This window comes from Diadema antillarum, unplaced genomic scaffold (assembly GCF_040938485.1).
Source record: "Diadema antillarum isolate AM-2024a unplaced genomic scaffold, OU_Dant_1.0 seq00001012_RagTag, whole genome shotgun sequence".
Lineage (NCBI taxonomy): Eukaryota > Metazoa > Echinodermata > Echinoidea > Diadematoida > Diadematidae > Diadema > Diadema antillarum.
The window spans coordinates 228,399-243,077 of record NW_027271848.1 but is presented as its reverse complement, the minus strand read 5'-3'; the positions used below and the strand labels follow the sequence as shown (position 1 = coordinate 243,077).

General features: G+C 39.0%; 1 protein-coding gene across 1 annotated transcript in view; it reads right to left on the bottom strand.

The window, feature by feature from the left end:
- LOC139742651 (pre-mRNA-processing-splicing factor 8) overlaps positions 1 to 7,051 on the bottom strand; it is a 43,554-nt gene extending 36,503 nt beyond the window's left edge. The window contains exons 1-7 of the mRNA XM_071653177.1: positions 6,946 to 7,051; positions 4,443 to 4,617; positions 3,151 to 3,319; positions 2,491 to 2,655; positions 1,787 to 2,002; positions 591 to 803; positions 60 to 185 (exon numbers count right to left, since the gene is read on the bottom strand). Coding sequence (XP_071509278.1) covers positions 60 to 185; positions 591 to 803; positions 1,787 to 2,002; positions 2,491 to 2,655; positions 3,151 to 3,319; positions 4,443 to 4,584 — 1,031 coding nt within the window. The 5' untranslated portion in view covers positions 4,585 to 4,617; positions 6,946 to 7,051. The remainder of the gene's footprint in view (positions 1 to 59; positions 186 to 590; positions 804 to 1,786; positions 2,003 to 2,490; positions 2,656 to 3,150; positions 3,320 to 4,442; positions 4,618 to 6,945) is intronic.
- Positions 7,052 to 14,679: the final 7,628 nt, after the last annotated feature.

The window sequence follows — 14,679 nt, the reverse complement described above, 5'->3', positions numbered from 1 at the left end:
TACTGTAATGGACTGTAAATGAGTGAAGACTGTCTCACAGTAAGAGACCCAAACCTTACCATGTGAGGTGGACATAGTACGGCAGGTTGTTGTAGAGGTACGGGAAGGCAATCTTGTACTCGGTACGGATCTGCTGCCGGATGATGATCTTGTTGACATCATTGAACTCATTCCAGTCTTCATCCCTGAGAGGGACAATACAAATGAAAATGAAAATCATTACTCCAAGAGCATGGCATTTGTGTCCTGTACTTTATCATTCAAAAGCAAAGCCATTCAATTTCCATGAAATAATAACATTTATAAAACTTTCGGGGTGACAATCATTGAATGGTTGGACAATCTAAATGGTGAAACTAGTGTCTGACAATGTGAAATGAGATACAACCCCTTGATGCTACCTGAAGCCTTTCAAAACTGTAGCAGTACAAATAGAATTAAGGAATTGTGATGAAAAGGCAACTGTTGATGAAGTTTACATGTGGAAAAAAGTCTTACTTGAGAAAAATTTGCAACTGGACAAGTATGATGAATGAGAATTAATAGAAGACTGTTAAATGGAGAATAACTGGAGAGTGACCGCTACTCACTGTAGGTTTGCATCTCTGACCAGTGGCTCAAACTTAGGACCACCTGGGATGGCCATGTTGAGTGCCTTGGAAGTGAAGAAGGACTTGAGGTCAAACAGGTAGAAGTAGTTCTCGTCCACAAGGTCAGTCAGCAGTTGGTTGGCCAAACGGTACAGAGTGGACATCACTGGCAGGGTCAGGTTCCAAGACTTGTAGCTGGTACCATTGACCATCCTGTGCAGGGATGAAGGGTGAACACTTATTGTTTCCTTCTGTTAACCTATTCCCTACTGAATTCTGAAATCCCCATAGACATAATACATAGGCCATCAGGTTCCCGAAAGGAACGGGTTCACACTTCAAAATTTAAAGAAGTTAACTTGTGCACTAATGCATTCAAGCATGAAATCATGTGCGTCTTTGTGTGTGTGTGTGTGTGTGTTTGTGTGTGTGTGTGAGTGTGTGTATGGGGGAATTCAGAGAGGTTTTTCATACAGGCCCCTTACTCAATCAATGTGCTTGAGTCATTAAAACAAAATTGAAGCTAATAACCTTTGCAAACAAATATCACAGTGAAGGCTTATACAGTCGGACAAGGGAATGATACAGATATTTTCTTGACTTAGTGGCAATGATTCGACCAAAGCCAGGGGGCATTAAGTACGAAAGAAATGGTGACACAACCAATGTCCAACATAAATGGTGCCAACTCCACTGAGCTACAGTAGCTTTTTCCCATGTACTCACATTCTAAAAAATCAATGTATATAATACCTGAGCTAATTGCAATTCCTCCACATCTCTAATTTCTTCCAATTAGGTTTTAATTTCCTTCAGACAAAGCGAAACTTCAAACTCTGTTGTACTTTGGTTGTACTTCACGAAGACAAAAAAAAAAAATAAAACAATAAGGTATTCTCTGTGTCCTCATTTCAAAGATTTAAAGTGTTTGAAGAATATATCAAGTTCACACCAGAATCTTTCAAAAGAAAGCATCTACGGAGGACTCAAATTTCTGATCAGGGGGGTGTTTCACAAAGCTGTTCTTAAAGTTACAAAGGATTTAAGAACGACTGGTGATCAGTTCTGATGTGCTACATTTATCAGAATTTCAATAATTCAGCACAAGAACTGATCACCAGTCGTTCTAAAGTCGTTTGTAACTCTAAGAACAGCCCTGGTACTGTTTCTTCTCATACAAAAGTTTTACATCTTACTTTGAGTCAATGAGAGGCTTGTGATCATAGAACCACTCGTAGACAGGAGAGTCCTCTTCTGGATCCAGCTCCATCTGGATCGGCTCCAGTGGTTCCACATCCAACACGTTGTCTGCGTAGTCTAGCGGCGGCTCCTCGTCATCAAACGGCGGGAAGCGCATACGCTTGAAGTGCCGACGATCTCGCTTCTCTCTCCTCATCATGATCCACATGGACCTGGGAGGGTGGTGTGACAAATGCAAGAAGGTTTGGACAACTGTTTGTCTCTACTTTTATCTCAAAATGGATTTGATGCAATGGCTATCAATATCTACTATTTTAGTGTGTTGGGATTTCAAGTAGTCACACTTTACCATAACTTAACACAACTTGCTGGCCATGTACACAAATATGACCCATACAGCACAAAGGATTGTGAAACATGTTCTGAATACTGCAAACCCAACATTTTTGCATGCATGAAACTTTTGTGAATTTCACAAGCCAAGATTCCCGCTAGTAAAATGCACACAAAAGTGCTCATGTACACTACACATTGAATGCCAAATGTGATTTACGAAATTTTGGTGTTGCCAAAAAGGCCGTTGGCTCCAAGTCACAAAAGTTTCAAGCCTCAAATTTTTCCGGTTTTACAGAAGATACCATGCAGATCATGAGGAAACTCATATCCTTTTGGAAGGTAATCCTCTTTCTTAGCTACTCACCCCCATTGTGCTATATAGCAGGGCTCGATGACACGTGGGATCTCATTGACAAAGGAGATAGCGCCTGTGATGTGGTAGAGGACAGACACATCTCGGATCTGTTCCCACGGCATCGGCATGTTCTCCATCAGTTTGAGCACAGCGTGAGGCATGTACTTCAGTGCCCTGCATGAGACAGAGAAATTAAACATTAGCATGTAAAGGGCAACATGTCTAAAAGGGAAATTGCTAAAAGTGCATCTAAATCAGAAAGAAATGGTGTTCATACCTCTACAGCTACATGTATGTAACAATGTATGACATATCACATACCTTACTCAGAAAAATGTTTTGTCTCTACTCTTTTGTGTGTCTGTGTTTTTTCAATGAGGATTCTTTACTTATCCTTTTTTTCAAAGAGACAAAACATTCTCTCTCAGGTAATCACAATGTCCTGCTACATGCACCGTTGTACATATATCCTTGAGTGCGCTACGTCCACTAACGCACTCTCACCTGTGCGTTATTTGTATATGATCACTGATGCTGATAATTTTTCAAGTACAATATTTACATATTCACTCACAGTACACTGACCTCAAAGAAGGCTACAAACTTGTTTGATATCTCATATAATATAGCAAACATGTCACACCCTACAAAGAGATCAAATGTACATACCCCAGGTAGACTCTCTTGTCGTGCCGGAATTTTCTGTTTGTCATGTCACCATGGTCACGGATGATCTTTCTGACGTGCTCCGGAGGCATGTCCTCCTTCTGAGCGTCCACGAAGCCAAACTTGCGCTTCTCCGCATACCGCTTGGACTGAAGCTGTTGCCACTTTCGAGCTGAAGAGGGATGTTAGAGAAAGAAGTACAATGATGATTTACCGGCAGACTGATCAAGATACAGACACCTACCATTCAAAGCACAAGTTGTATACCTAACCAGGGATACAAACATCACTGTAGTATTCTGAGTGAAGAAAAGGCATATTTTTTTTTTTTTTTTTGGGGGGGGGAACAGTATTTTTACCTTTCTTGCAATAGACTTTATGATTTGGCAAAAGCAGTAGTTTCCATGACACCTTTAAATTGTTCTCTTTTTTGGAAAAAGAAACAGTACAAAATACTGCAAAAAACTAACAGTTGCAGGTCTGCCAACATTCCCACATCCACATCAAGGAGATTCCACACAGCAATCAAAAGGATATCTGTGTGTTACATGTATTTCAATCTAAGGCAAAAACAATGCACAAATCAGGGATATTTTAATATGCTGTTATTTAGACATGAACAGATTTGATATTTTCAGGGAGACTCCTGCAGAATCAGGGAGACTTGGCAGCTCTGTTGTAGTGTTCTGAGTAAAGGAAAGGCATACTTTTGAAGGAAAAACAGTATATTTACCTTTTCTGCAATACACTATAAGATTTACCAAAAGCAGTAGTTTCCATGAAACCTTTGCCATTTTTTTTGACAAAGAAATAGTACAAAATACTGTAAAAAAAACAGTTGGCATCTCTGCATTTAAAACAAACTTACATGCTCGATAAAGAATACACATTTTTGTCACAAGGTTAAATGCACGGATGATATTGAGGTTTGTTTAAAAAATCGATAATTAAAATTTTCAGGCGATTTTGATATTAATGGAAAAGGCAAAATGTGTATAGACTTGAGAAAAAAAAATCTGAAATCTGATTTAAATCTACAGAAGATGTTGCCAACAGACAAAAAGAAAGAAGTGGAGAAGAAAAGGTAAAAAAGATCATTCACATTTGAGCATTCAAAAGTCATTGTCTATACCAAGGTACTTGAAATCATAACTGTGAGACATTCTAGGAGGACATGTGGAGACTTTGAAGCTGATGTTTATATTTCACATGGCTGATACTTCCCTGCCATTGTATTACATCATAATTAACCCTGTACAGTCTGGTCAGTGTACAGAACTTCTCAGCACTCGTACCTTTCTCTTGCAATTTTTCTTCCGACATGTAGTCTGGAACTTGGGGTGGTGGTGGCATGGGCTTCATGGGGATGACAGGCTGGGCCTGGGCAAAGGCCATGGGGTGCATCCCCAGGATGTAGCCTGGTGGAGCTCCGGCCATGACTGCTGCTTACACGAATGCGAGTCTAAGGGACTAAACACATACGTCATTCTATGTTAAGATTCTACAGAATGTGTGTGTGTACATATCTTAGACTACTGCAAATGATATTCTCTGGAAAGCAAAATGAATTATACCTTAAATAACTTTTTTTTTAATGAACAAAAAATGAACATTTAAAGTACAAGTTAAAACATGACCACAGCATACTCTGTGTGCTAGCTACATATACGCTGATACACCACAAGTTGGACTGTACTTTATTGAAAGAAGAAAAAAAAAAGAAGAACTTACAAGGAGAAAAAGAAGAAGAAGAAGAAGAAAAAGAAGAACACGAAGAAGAAGAACATTGATTTATACTCCTGTAGCAATGCAGATCTCTGGGCTCAACATACTGTAGTGTATACGCCGAATATTTCATGAGGTTTTTGTGTTTGCAAATTCCACGAGTCAGGTACCGTGCCATTCATGAAATTAAAGATACACGAAAATACTGACTCTGATCCCAATATGAATGTGACGTACAGCTAGCTAGCACATGTACAGGTACAATTTCTCTGTTCAGTAGATACATGTGTACACCTCTACAGGATTCCACGTTCATTTGTCAACCACTTGTTCAACCACTTGCAAAATCATTGGGAAACCAAATTCGCAAAAAAATGTAGTCTCGCTAAATATATGGCGTGTACAGTAGGCCCTACTGTAGACTGTAACTGTGGAGTGTTGAGACATTCTTCTTCTACTAGTCTACTACTGTCACTAGACTGGTCAACAAAATTGGAAATTACTGTTGTGAGCAATATTTTACTATTATTAAGATCCTTGCTTGCTTTCCTTTTTTTTTTGTACAACGTACATCTGTATCACTGTGTATGGCTAGCGTTTGTCATTCAGCACTAGATGGCACTCTCGTGCATATACATCGTTTTCTACACACGCAGTGCTCAATTTCTGAGCCCATTCGCGATGATCGCTAGCTGTAGCAGTAATGACAGGAGTGCATTGATATCATTCTTTTCAAAAGTGATATGGCCGTATGTCAAACAACATGTTCGAATCACAAACCTGAACTACTTTTGCCTTCCTGTACATGGGTTTGCGTCTGCTACTGTACCTACCGCTAGTAGCCCGAGGAGGACGATCTGTTCGGCATGCTAAGTCAAAATTTCGCACTTACAGTGTATTTGTCGTGACCTTTGGTGTATTTTGTACTTAATTCACATTACGCAAAATATGGCAGTATCGAAACTTCACTTTTTTCAAAATTGAAATGTCTTCTGATTTTTTGAAAGGAAAATTTTATCAACCGCATGTTAGCGCCTCGAAATGGACCTTGCAATGCTTGTTTCAGTGAAATTGGCTGCCCGATCAGAGCCTGCGAAGAGCTTCGCGGTTGCTGCCGCGGGAGTCGCTATGGATGGGTTTTATGTGATTTACGACTGCCCGCGGACGCCGCGCGCTGGCTCAGCGCTAGCGAGCTCTCTACTCACGATGATGGGCGAATCGAAGGTGAAGCGCCGCTACTGCAATGGAAAAATCGGCATAATTGTGATATAGTCCCCACCGCTGCCTGTCCGTACTAAATACAACCCTACCTAACCCTAGCTAGTCCGCGGGTGCACGCGCACTGCGGTGGGGCCTGTGGTGGGGACTATATCACGATTATGCCGAAAAATCATGAACGCGAAAAGTTATCAAAATGCAAGATTTTTTCAAGAAAACGAAAAAATCGACTGATTTAAACACTGTTCATGTCTATAGCTATTACGTATCAATCTACGGAAAATTGATCTCATTTCATGGTTTGGTGTAAATTAATAATGAATTATATCTGATTTTCATACTGAATCACAGTGAATGATAAATGCTGAAGTTATTTAGTTAGTATGGCCCTTGCCCCTGATTCCCATCTTTGTGATCTTGGCTTAATTTGTTAGTTTGACCTGTTGTAGTGTTGTGTAATAAACAGTAGACTCTATAGCAGTAGGCCTATACATGTATTGTCATACAAGCTGAAAGTAGAAATACCTAGATCTACCATACCTTTAATACCGTGGCCCTAGCTGGCATGGGTCGATATTATTGGCCCATAAATATACACTTCATTCATTTATTCAGCCAACAGGCGAACGTTTCACAATCGTTGGCGTACACAATACGTGAACGAACCAGTTTGTTAATGCCTCACATGCACTACAATGTACACTTCTTACATACGAAAAACGTACCTGCCGTGCGTACGCACGCGCTATCTGCAACATGCAGAATTACACAAATTGTCAGCTAACTTTTCGGACTAAGAAATCTTCATACGTACACAAGACTGCAAAAAAATTAACGATTTTGGAATGTAGTTACCCTTCAGTGTCGTTGATGTGCCAAACTCGAGTGATAACTATGGGAGATTCATGCTAGCAGCAAGTTATTCGTCTTCTGCTCTGCTCATGCTCTGCGCCAGCACACTTGCACGAGACGCACAACACATCGCACGCAGCACATACACATGCTATTCTCCTACATACAGCCACAGAACTAGAGCTCTGTACTGTGCATACAGCACGCTAGCCGCTGTGCTTATAACGCAGGGAGCTGGACAACTCGACTGTAAAATGCTTGACCCTCTGACATTACGACCCAAGCCCTGGGTAGATCGATCTGGCTATTCCACAGACCACTGCCAAAACAGTTGCGCGCGATAGCTGATGGGACGTTTATTTTATCATCACTCGGTGCATGTTTAAGGGAAAATTTAAGTCTGGACTTCTTAGACCAGGGCCCCGTTTTATCAAAAGATAAAATCGATGTTAAATTTCCTTACCACACAGTCTGCCATAGACTTACAGTTGAAATCAACTTTATAATCAATTTTAACTCTTCATAAAACAGGGCCCAGAAGACCTGTGGCGTCGGAATAAGCCACTGCCATTGACCCTGTTACGTAATGACGTTTAGCAGCTTTGCGATAGTCTAAACTTGATGGATGACTGAGTGATCTTCAAAGGAAGCCAATCTGACAATGACATTTAGCCGAAGGACCATTCATTGTCCATGAATGTACTTTCTTTCACTCCTCTTCTTTTCAACTGTGGAACACCTTGTCTACAGCACGCAGATAATAAATTATACAGCGAGACGATGGTATAGTCAGGAGCACAGATCTATCTTGTAATTGACCAATTATGAATAAATTTTGGACGAAGGCTTTATATTTGTTTCTGTTTTCGAGTCTTGATGTTATTCAACATGTCTCAAAATTGGCGTTTTTATTTATTTATTTACTTATTTATTTCACATATCTTTAAAGGGTTGCTTGCTCAGCAAGGTCTGGTTTTCAGCAAGGCCCTTTTTAAAAACAACACATAAAATGTACGATACAGAACATTAAAATACGCAAAATTGCATGAATAATATACACATTTAGCTGTAAAATGTTACAGAATATATAAATCATTAAACAACAATTAAAACTGAATACAACAATTCAGTGGACATTATTAGACATCATAGATGAACTGTAAAATCATCAATATATATATACATATTTATGTAACTGCAATGAAATAACACAATTTCAATTCCATTAAAAAACAAGTGAAATTACAAATCTGCCAATCCTATGGTAATGTACTGAAGAATTATGATTATGTAGATGTTGTTTGTGTATGTGTGTGTGTGTGTGTGTGTGTGTGTGTGTGTGTGAGTGTGTGTTTGTGTGTGTATGCGTGTATGTGTATGTGTATGTAGGTTTGTAAGTACGATGAGTGTTTGAATGTATAATAGGTGCATTGCGCGGCAAGAGCTTAAAAAAAGGCAACAATCGTTAAAGTACAAAATAAATGCAACGTAAAGGACATGACTGTGACGAGATTGTTACACTGAGCTGGGGTACGTACATTTTTTTTAGTTTGACATTACAGTAGAGATGTAACACGACCCAACTCATATATGGAAAGCGAATTTGCATTTCGACATTCATCAGGAAGAGAGTTCCATAGTTCTCCTCCGATATTAATGGAGGTTTTTTGATAAAAATTTGTTTTACACATTGGCTTCCTTAATAACTTTCTGTTTGAATTGCGGGTTATCCGCAAAGCTACATTGTCGTTAAAGCAGAACCTTTCACACAATATTGATGGAGCAATGCTACTCACACGATGGCGATATTTTTCTTAAATAGTGTTTTGAGAGTACACCACCCGAGGTTTTGTAAGACTTGATCAGATGGGGTATCCCAAGTATATCCACTAACCATATTTTAGCCAGCACGTTTATGCAATTTGTTTATTGTAGAATGATAGGGGAAAAGAGTTGAGCAGTACATTGCATGGGGTAGAACAAACCCCCAGTATAATCTGCTTAATTGGTTCGGGGTATACAATGCTTTATTCGTCTAATCATGCCGAGCTTTTGTTGCATAACTTTCACTGTAGCATTAACGTGGTGTTTAAAGCTCAACGTTTCGTCAATAACAACACCAAGACATTTGCTTTGTTCTACACAATCCAAGTCTATTTTATCTATTCTAACTTTCAATTTCTTCCTTTGTAACGTATTTAATCTTTGCCGGGAACCTACTAACATTACCTTTGTTTTTTGCGTATTCAATACCAACTTGTTTTTTGTCGTCCATTGATTCACCTCCTCCATTGATTGATTTAATTGGTTCTCTACTGATTCAACAGTTGACCCACTAACAAACAGAGTAGCATCATCTGCAAACATATAGATGTTACCGGTTTTAACACTTGATGGCAAATCATTGATATATACTGTGAACAGGAGGGGGCCTAAGACCGAGCCTAGCGGCACCCCGGCTGAGATCGATCTAGTGGAATGTTTACCTTCAACCACAGTGTATTGACGCCGATAATAAGAATCAAACCATTTCAGTGCATTATTAAATTGGCGTTTTCGCTCTCTTGCGTATTGCTCTTACTCGACTCATCTTTGCCTTAGAAACAGACTTAAAGATATGCATTTGGCAAGTATTTTTTGTCTTGCGTTGATGATAATAGTCGGGTATAATAACAATAATAATGATAATAACAATTATTGATAACAATGATAATGATCATAGTAGTAGTGGTAATTAAACTAATGAATTTACACAGCGAATTTTATAGCCATTATTATTATTATTATTAGTAGTAGTAGTAGTAGTAGTAGTGGTTTATCAACATTATTATTATCATTATTTATTTATTTATCTATCTATTTATTTATTTGTTTGTTTTATTAATGAAATTATTTATTTATATATATATTTGCATTTCCACATATATTACAAACTCAAAATCATACTACATGAAAAATAAAATGCAGTGATTCTATAGGTGAATACCGCTGGTTGCCGGGGGAGGAAAAGGCAAACGTAATCACCGAGGCTCGAGGCAAGTTCCTCCCCGAGAAATGTTCAAATGCGCATTACGATGGAACCATTGATGAAAGGACTAGGTGAGATTTAGAATATTTTTTCATACCTATAGGTTCTGTATCAGGGGCGGATCCAGGAATTCCGTAAAGGGGAGGCGCCTTTGCAAAATTAAAGGGGGCGCACGCACCTCCATTTTTGTCTTTTTATTTCTTTTGTTTTAACCAAAAATAAAGAGGGGGCGCCCCCCCCCCCCCCCCCCCCCCCTGGATCCGCCACTGTGTTATTTTCCAGTTGAAGCTGAAAAGCAGCCCGGCACTCTGCTACCATCAGCAGAAATTCACAGTCTTTGCCTTTCTGCTATAGTAACTTCAAAACAATTTGTCAGAAAAACTCAGCTGACAAAACGCTGAATGAACCCCCCCCCCCCTTGTTTTCGGGTCGTGCTGTTTGGGGTCGGATTATCCTGGGGTCGAGTTGTCTAGGAACCACAACGCATATACGCAGGTTCGTACACCGTGCAGTTACATTCACTTTGTACAACCCAAATAGATTAGGAGCTACAGTACGCAACTCGTGAATATGTAACGTGCGCGTGAGCGTTATGTGTATTGCGTGTGTGTGTGTGTGTGTGCGCGCGCGTGTGTGTGTATGTGTGTGTGTGTGTGTGTGTGTGTGTGTGTGTGTGTGTCGCGTTTTACGATTCAGCATCATTATCTTGTTCATTTTCCTTAAACTTGAATGTTGATCCCTTTAAAAAAAACGATAACAAAACTTATTGGTGATATCTAACGTTACCTGTGTATCATCAAAATCTAATTTTCTACCAATGTTTATGTTAATTAGATCAATGGGTAAACTGATTTTTAAAGCATTTTTATAGTGCAGTATATTTTTATCTTTTTATCTTTTTTTTATCTTTTTTTTTTTTTTTTTTTTTTTTTGGGGGGGGGGGGGGGGGGGCTAATATGATATTGTTTTGATGTGTAAAGTGCCAGTTTGGTGTAGGCCCTATTTCCTTCTCTATGTCCCCCTGCTGTAAAGTTGAATTATCTACTTAGTATTTTGTTGTCAAATTTGATGTAAACCAAATACGTTTACTCTTCGGACTTTTATTCGGTGTTTTGTAATAAAACAGAAATTGAATTGAATTGAATCTAATATGCATAATCGTATACATAAATATAGGGCTTGACACGAGCTAAATGCGATGGCCACTATATGATGATGTCTGGGTACCAAATTTTAAAAAAGCTTACCATTTAGTGGCCCCATCAGGCAACTAAACTTCAAACTGAAACCTTCTTTTTCCTTTTTATTTCGGCAACTACATTTTTTCCCCTTTCCTTCGGGCCACCAAAAATTGTAAATTCGAACGAAACTTTAGTGGCTGAAAAAAAGTCAATGCCGAGCCCTGATCATAGGCCTATTCTGCAATAACATAACTTCTGTCCTAGAATTTGAATTCATTTTTAGTTTTTTGTCGCATCTCGATGATAGTCGAATAAGAATTAGACCGCTTACATACCATATACATGGAATTGTTTACCCGACTCCCTGAAAACACGAACATCATTGTTTTCCTTCAAAGCTAGTTTAAAGAAATATATCTTAATTTCATATATTCAGTAAAATAGGGCCTATAACAACTATAATATGATTTTGTTTCTTTTTGGTCTGATTTTGTTAGTATTATTATATTGCTACAACACAAACATTAACGCACCTACTGCACACGCACAGCGTTCACTCACATCTTCTTTTTCCCTTTAAACCTGATAAATATTTGTATAACAAAAACAATAAAAACTACTTTTCGTGAGAGGCAAACCTGAGCTATATCCCCAATGAGGCCATCAGCCCAGTCAAGCCATGGTTATGCTGACGGTCGCCTACTTCCACGTTAATGCTTTATACCGTATTAGGCTATTTGTGCAACAGTAGATGTTTTACAATGATTTTGTTATATGCATGTATAATCTGCGCTTTTGTATTGCTCCTTTGTCATTCATTGATTGGTTATGTTTTGTTTAAATTTGTCACACCCATGTAATTCATTTTGATTTGATTTGATATGAGAAGCAAAATAAATACGAACGAACGAACGAACTTTTAAAGTTATGTGGAATTCTCAATCAAACATTTTCTACGATTAAAATACAATGATAGTCAAGACCCCAAATGTACAATCTGGAGGCGCATTGCACCAGACTAGTTGCCAATAATTAATCATCATCTCACAAGTCTGTCCAGTTTTTCAGAGTCCAAGGCGCTAAGCAGGAATATAATCAGTGCGGTTTTTGTTCAATATTCGAGGGAGTAATTATAATAAAAATCTAATGTTATTGATGAGGGACAATTTGAATGCATGGTTAAATCGAAGCATCTAGTATCACGTCTTGTTCTATACGTGTGTGCCTTATCACTGTGTGCCAAGTCTATGGAGGTGCACAGCGCTCACCGGCAATGATGAAATAAAATTAGTAGTGAATGGAATATTGTAAATACCACTATGATGTCATTTGTCACTGTATTATACACTAAGATAATATGCGAGAAATTGTAAACAAACAAACGAAATACAAAACTATGCATTATGGATTCATTGCGTGATTTACTGAATTACTGAACTATTTAGAAAATACATCCAAATCAAAAGAAAAAAGGTGAGGTGAAAATAATTGGGGACAACTGTCCATCCCCCCCCCCCCCCCCAGTACAGCCGCAACACCCGTATTCGACTATAGATTGATATCAATTTAAAAAACCAGCTTTTGAGGGCTCCTGTACAATCGCAGTATGGAACATACTGCCTAATAATAGCAAGTGTATCTCTGGTTTCACCATTGAGTAGGCTCCATGGTCTCACGTTATCCAACTGAGAGCCAGTCCCTATATGGCAACTGGCCGCAGTGGATAACTATAATTGCTCCTTCACTCTACACGCCAACAACCTGTTGGACTATTGAATCGGAGTCAGGGAGTTTCTCCGATGGAGTTAGAGATATCGGGCGATTGGGTTGGGTCGAAAGTGAAGCCTCTTATTTTGGTTACTAAACATGTTTTGTATTACCTGGACATGACTTGAACTTTCGGGTGTTTTGCACATTTTCTTTGGTCAATGTGACAAATATATAAGATATTGTTCATGAAAACAAAATCATTTTTTTTTTTTATATACTCGGTACTCGATTTTCTCTCCAAAGCAAGTTAAGTCAAAGAGAATTTTCCCCTCTCCTCCACTTACTGGGGAAACTCTGCTCTTTGCTGTGAGCACAGAACTAACGTTCTGGCTGTGAATACTCTTGCGCCATCTATTGATGGCTACCTGTACAGTGTATATTGATTCTTTATCTTATAGTCAGTAAATTGATACAATTGATTAGATTCATATGTAAAATTGATTCTTCATAATGAATTTATTCAATATATTAGACAATAACATAATTTATTATCACATACTTTGATAGATGTGAAACAAATCGTGGTTCAATGAGGTTTTTAAAAAGAAACTTATCAGGTTCTGGGTGTACGAGCCTAATAAAACTTGCCCTTTTATTTATGACCCGTTTGTGTTGGATACGCTGTATCCTGAAGCGAAGGGCCTGCGCATAATACATAATGCATGCTACGCACAAAATTATTATTCGTGTGTAAACCATACACGTCCATATTGATCCATACATAGCCGAAAGGCAAACCGAAGATTTTAGTATCTGCTGCTTGCGAGCAGATAAAATATAGCAGAATGCAGGACACAGAGTGATCATTAGTTGCAGACCTCCAAGCAACTTCTCTCTACGGCACAGGAATAGATGTAGATTTACCGGAGAAAAGGTATGGTCGAAATTGAAAAGGTCTTTGCACGCAGTCGTCGACGACAGAATTGTTTGTGTGTAGAACCGTATGTAAATAATGTGACGTTAGTTATCCCGTGTAGAATACTGAACTGCATGCCCATGTCCGTTGCATGCCCGGGTTGGCCGGGGCCGGCGTAGGCTAGCAGAGTGGAGTAGGTATCGCTGTATCTTGGCACTACAAATAATACATTTTTTTACATCTGCATGTTGTATGTTACTAATGTCATGACTAACACTAGTAACAGTCTATGACTCGATTGTATGTATGGTTGGGGCACCACCTATCGACAGGGCACCTTCCCATCGACACCCTGCGTATCATGGCTGTTTGCGTATAGAACAAAAAAGTACGCGCGGGATTAAGTGTCATTAGCTATAAAAACAATAAAAACGAAGAAACGAAAATCAAACTCAAACAAACCAAGCTAAAAATTACACATCCGATCAGTAACGACGCATGGCTGTGAAATTCACGTGTATTACCTATGGCCTGTGAAATTCACGTGTATACCTATGCTGTGAAATTCACGTGTATACCTATGGAGGAGAGGGGGTGTCGATCGCAAGGTTCCCTTTTTAGCTGCGCGAAGAAAACGGAACGCACGCACTAAAATTGCGCTATTTTAAAACGGAGATTCATAATCAACGAGACGGTCACGACATTCAAAACTGCAGTATTTATGGCATATTTGAGGTAAGAATTAGGCGGATTTGTATTATATTTTTAGAATAAACAAGCTACAGATCCTTAGGGTGTCGATACGTGGTACCCCCAACCCTACACCACATACACCGCTAACCAGGCAATGTAGAACTGCTAACAGTTTAGAAGTTGGCCTGTGGCTGTTAGTGTTAGTGTTA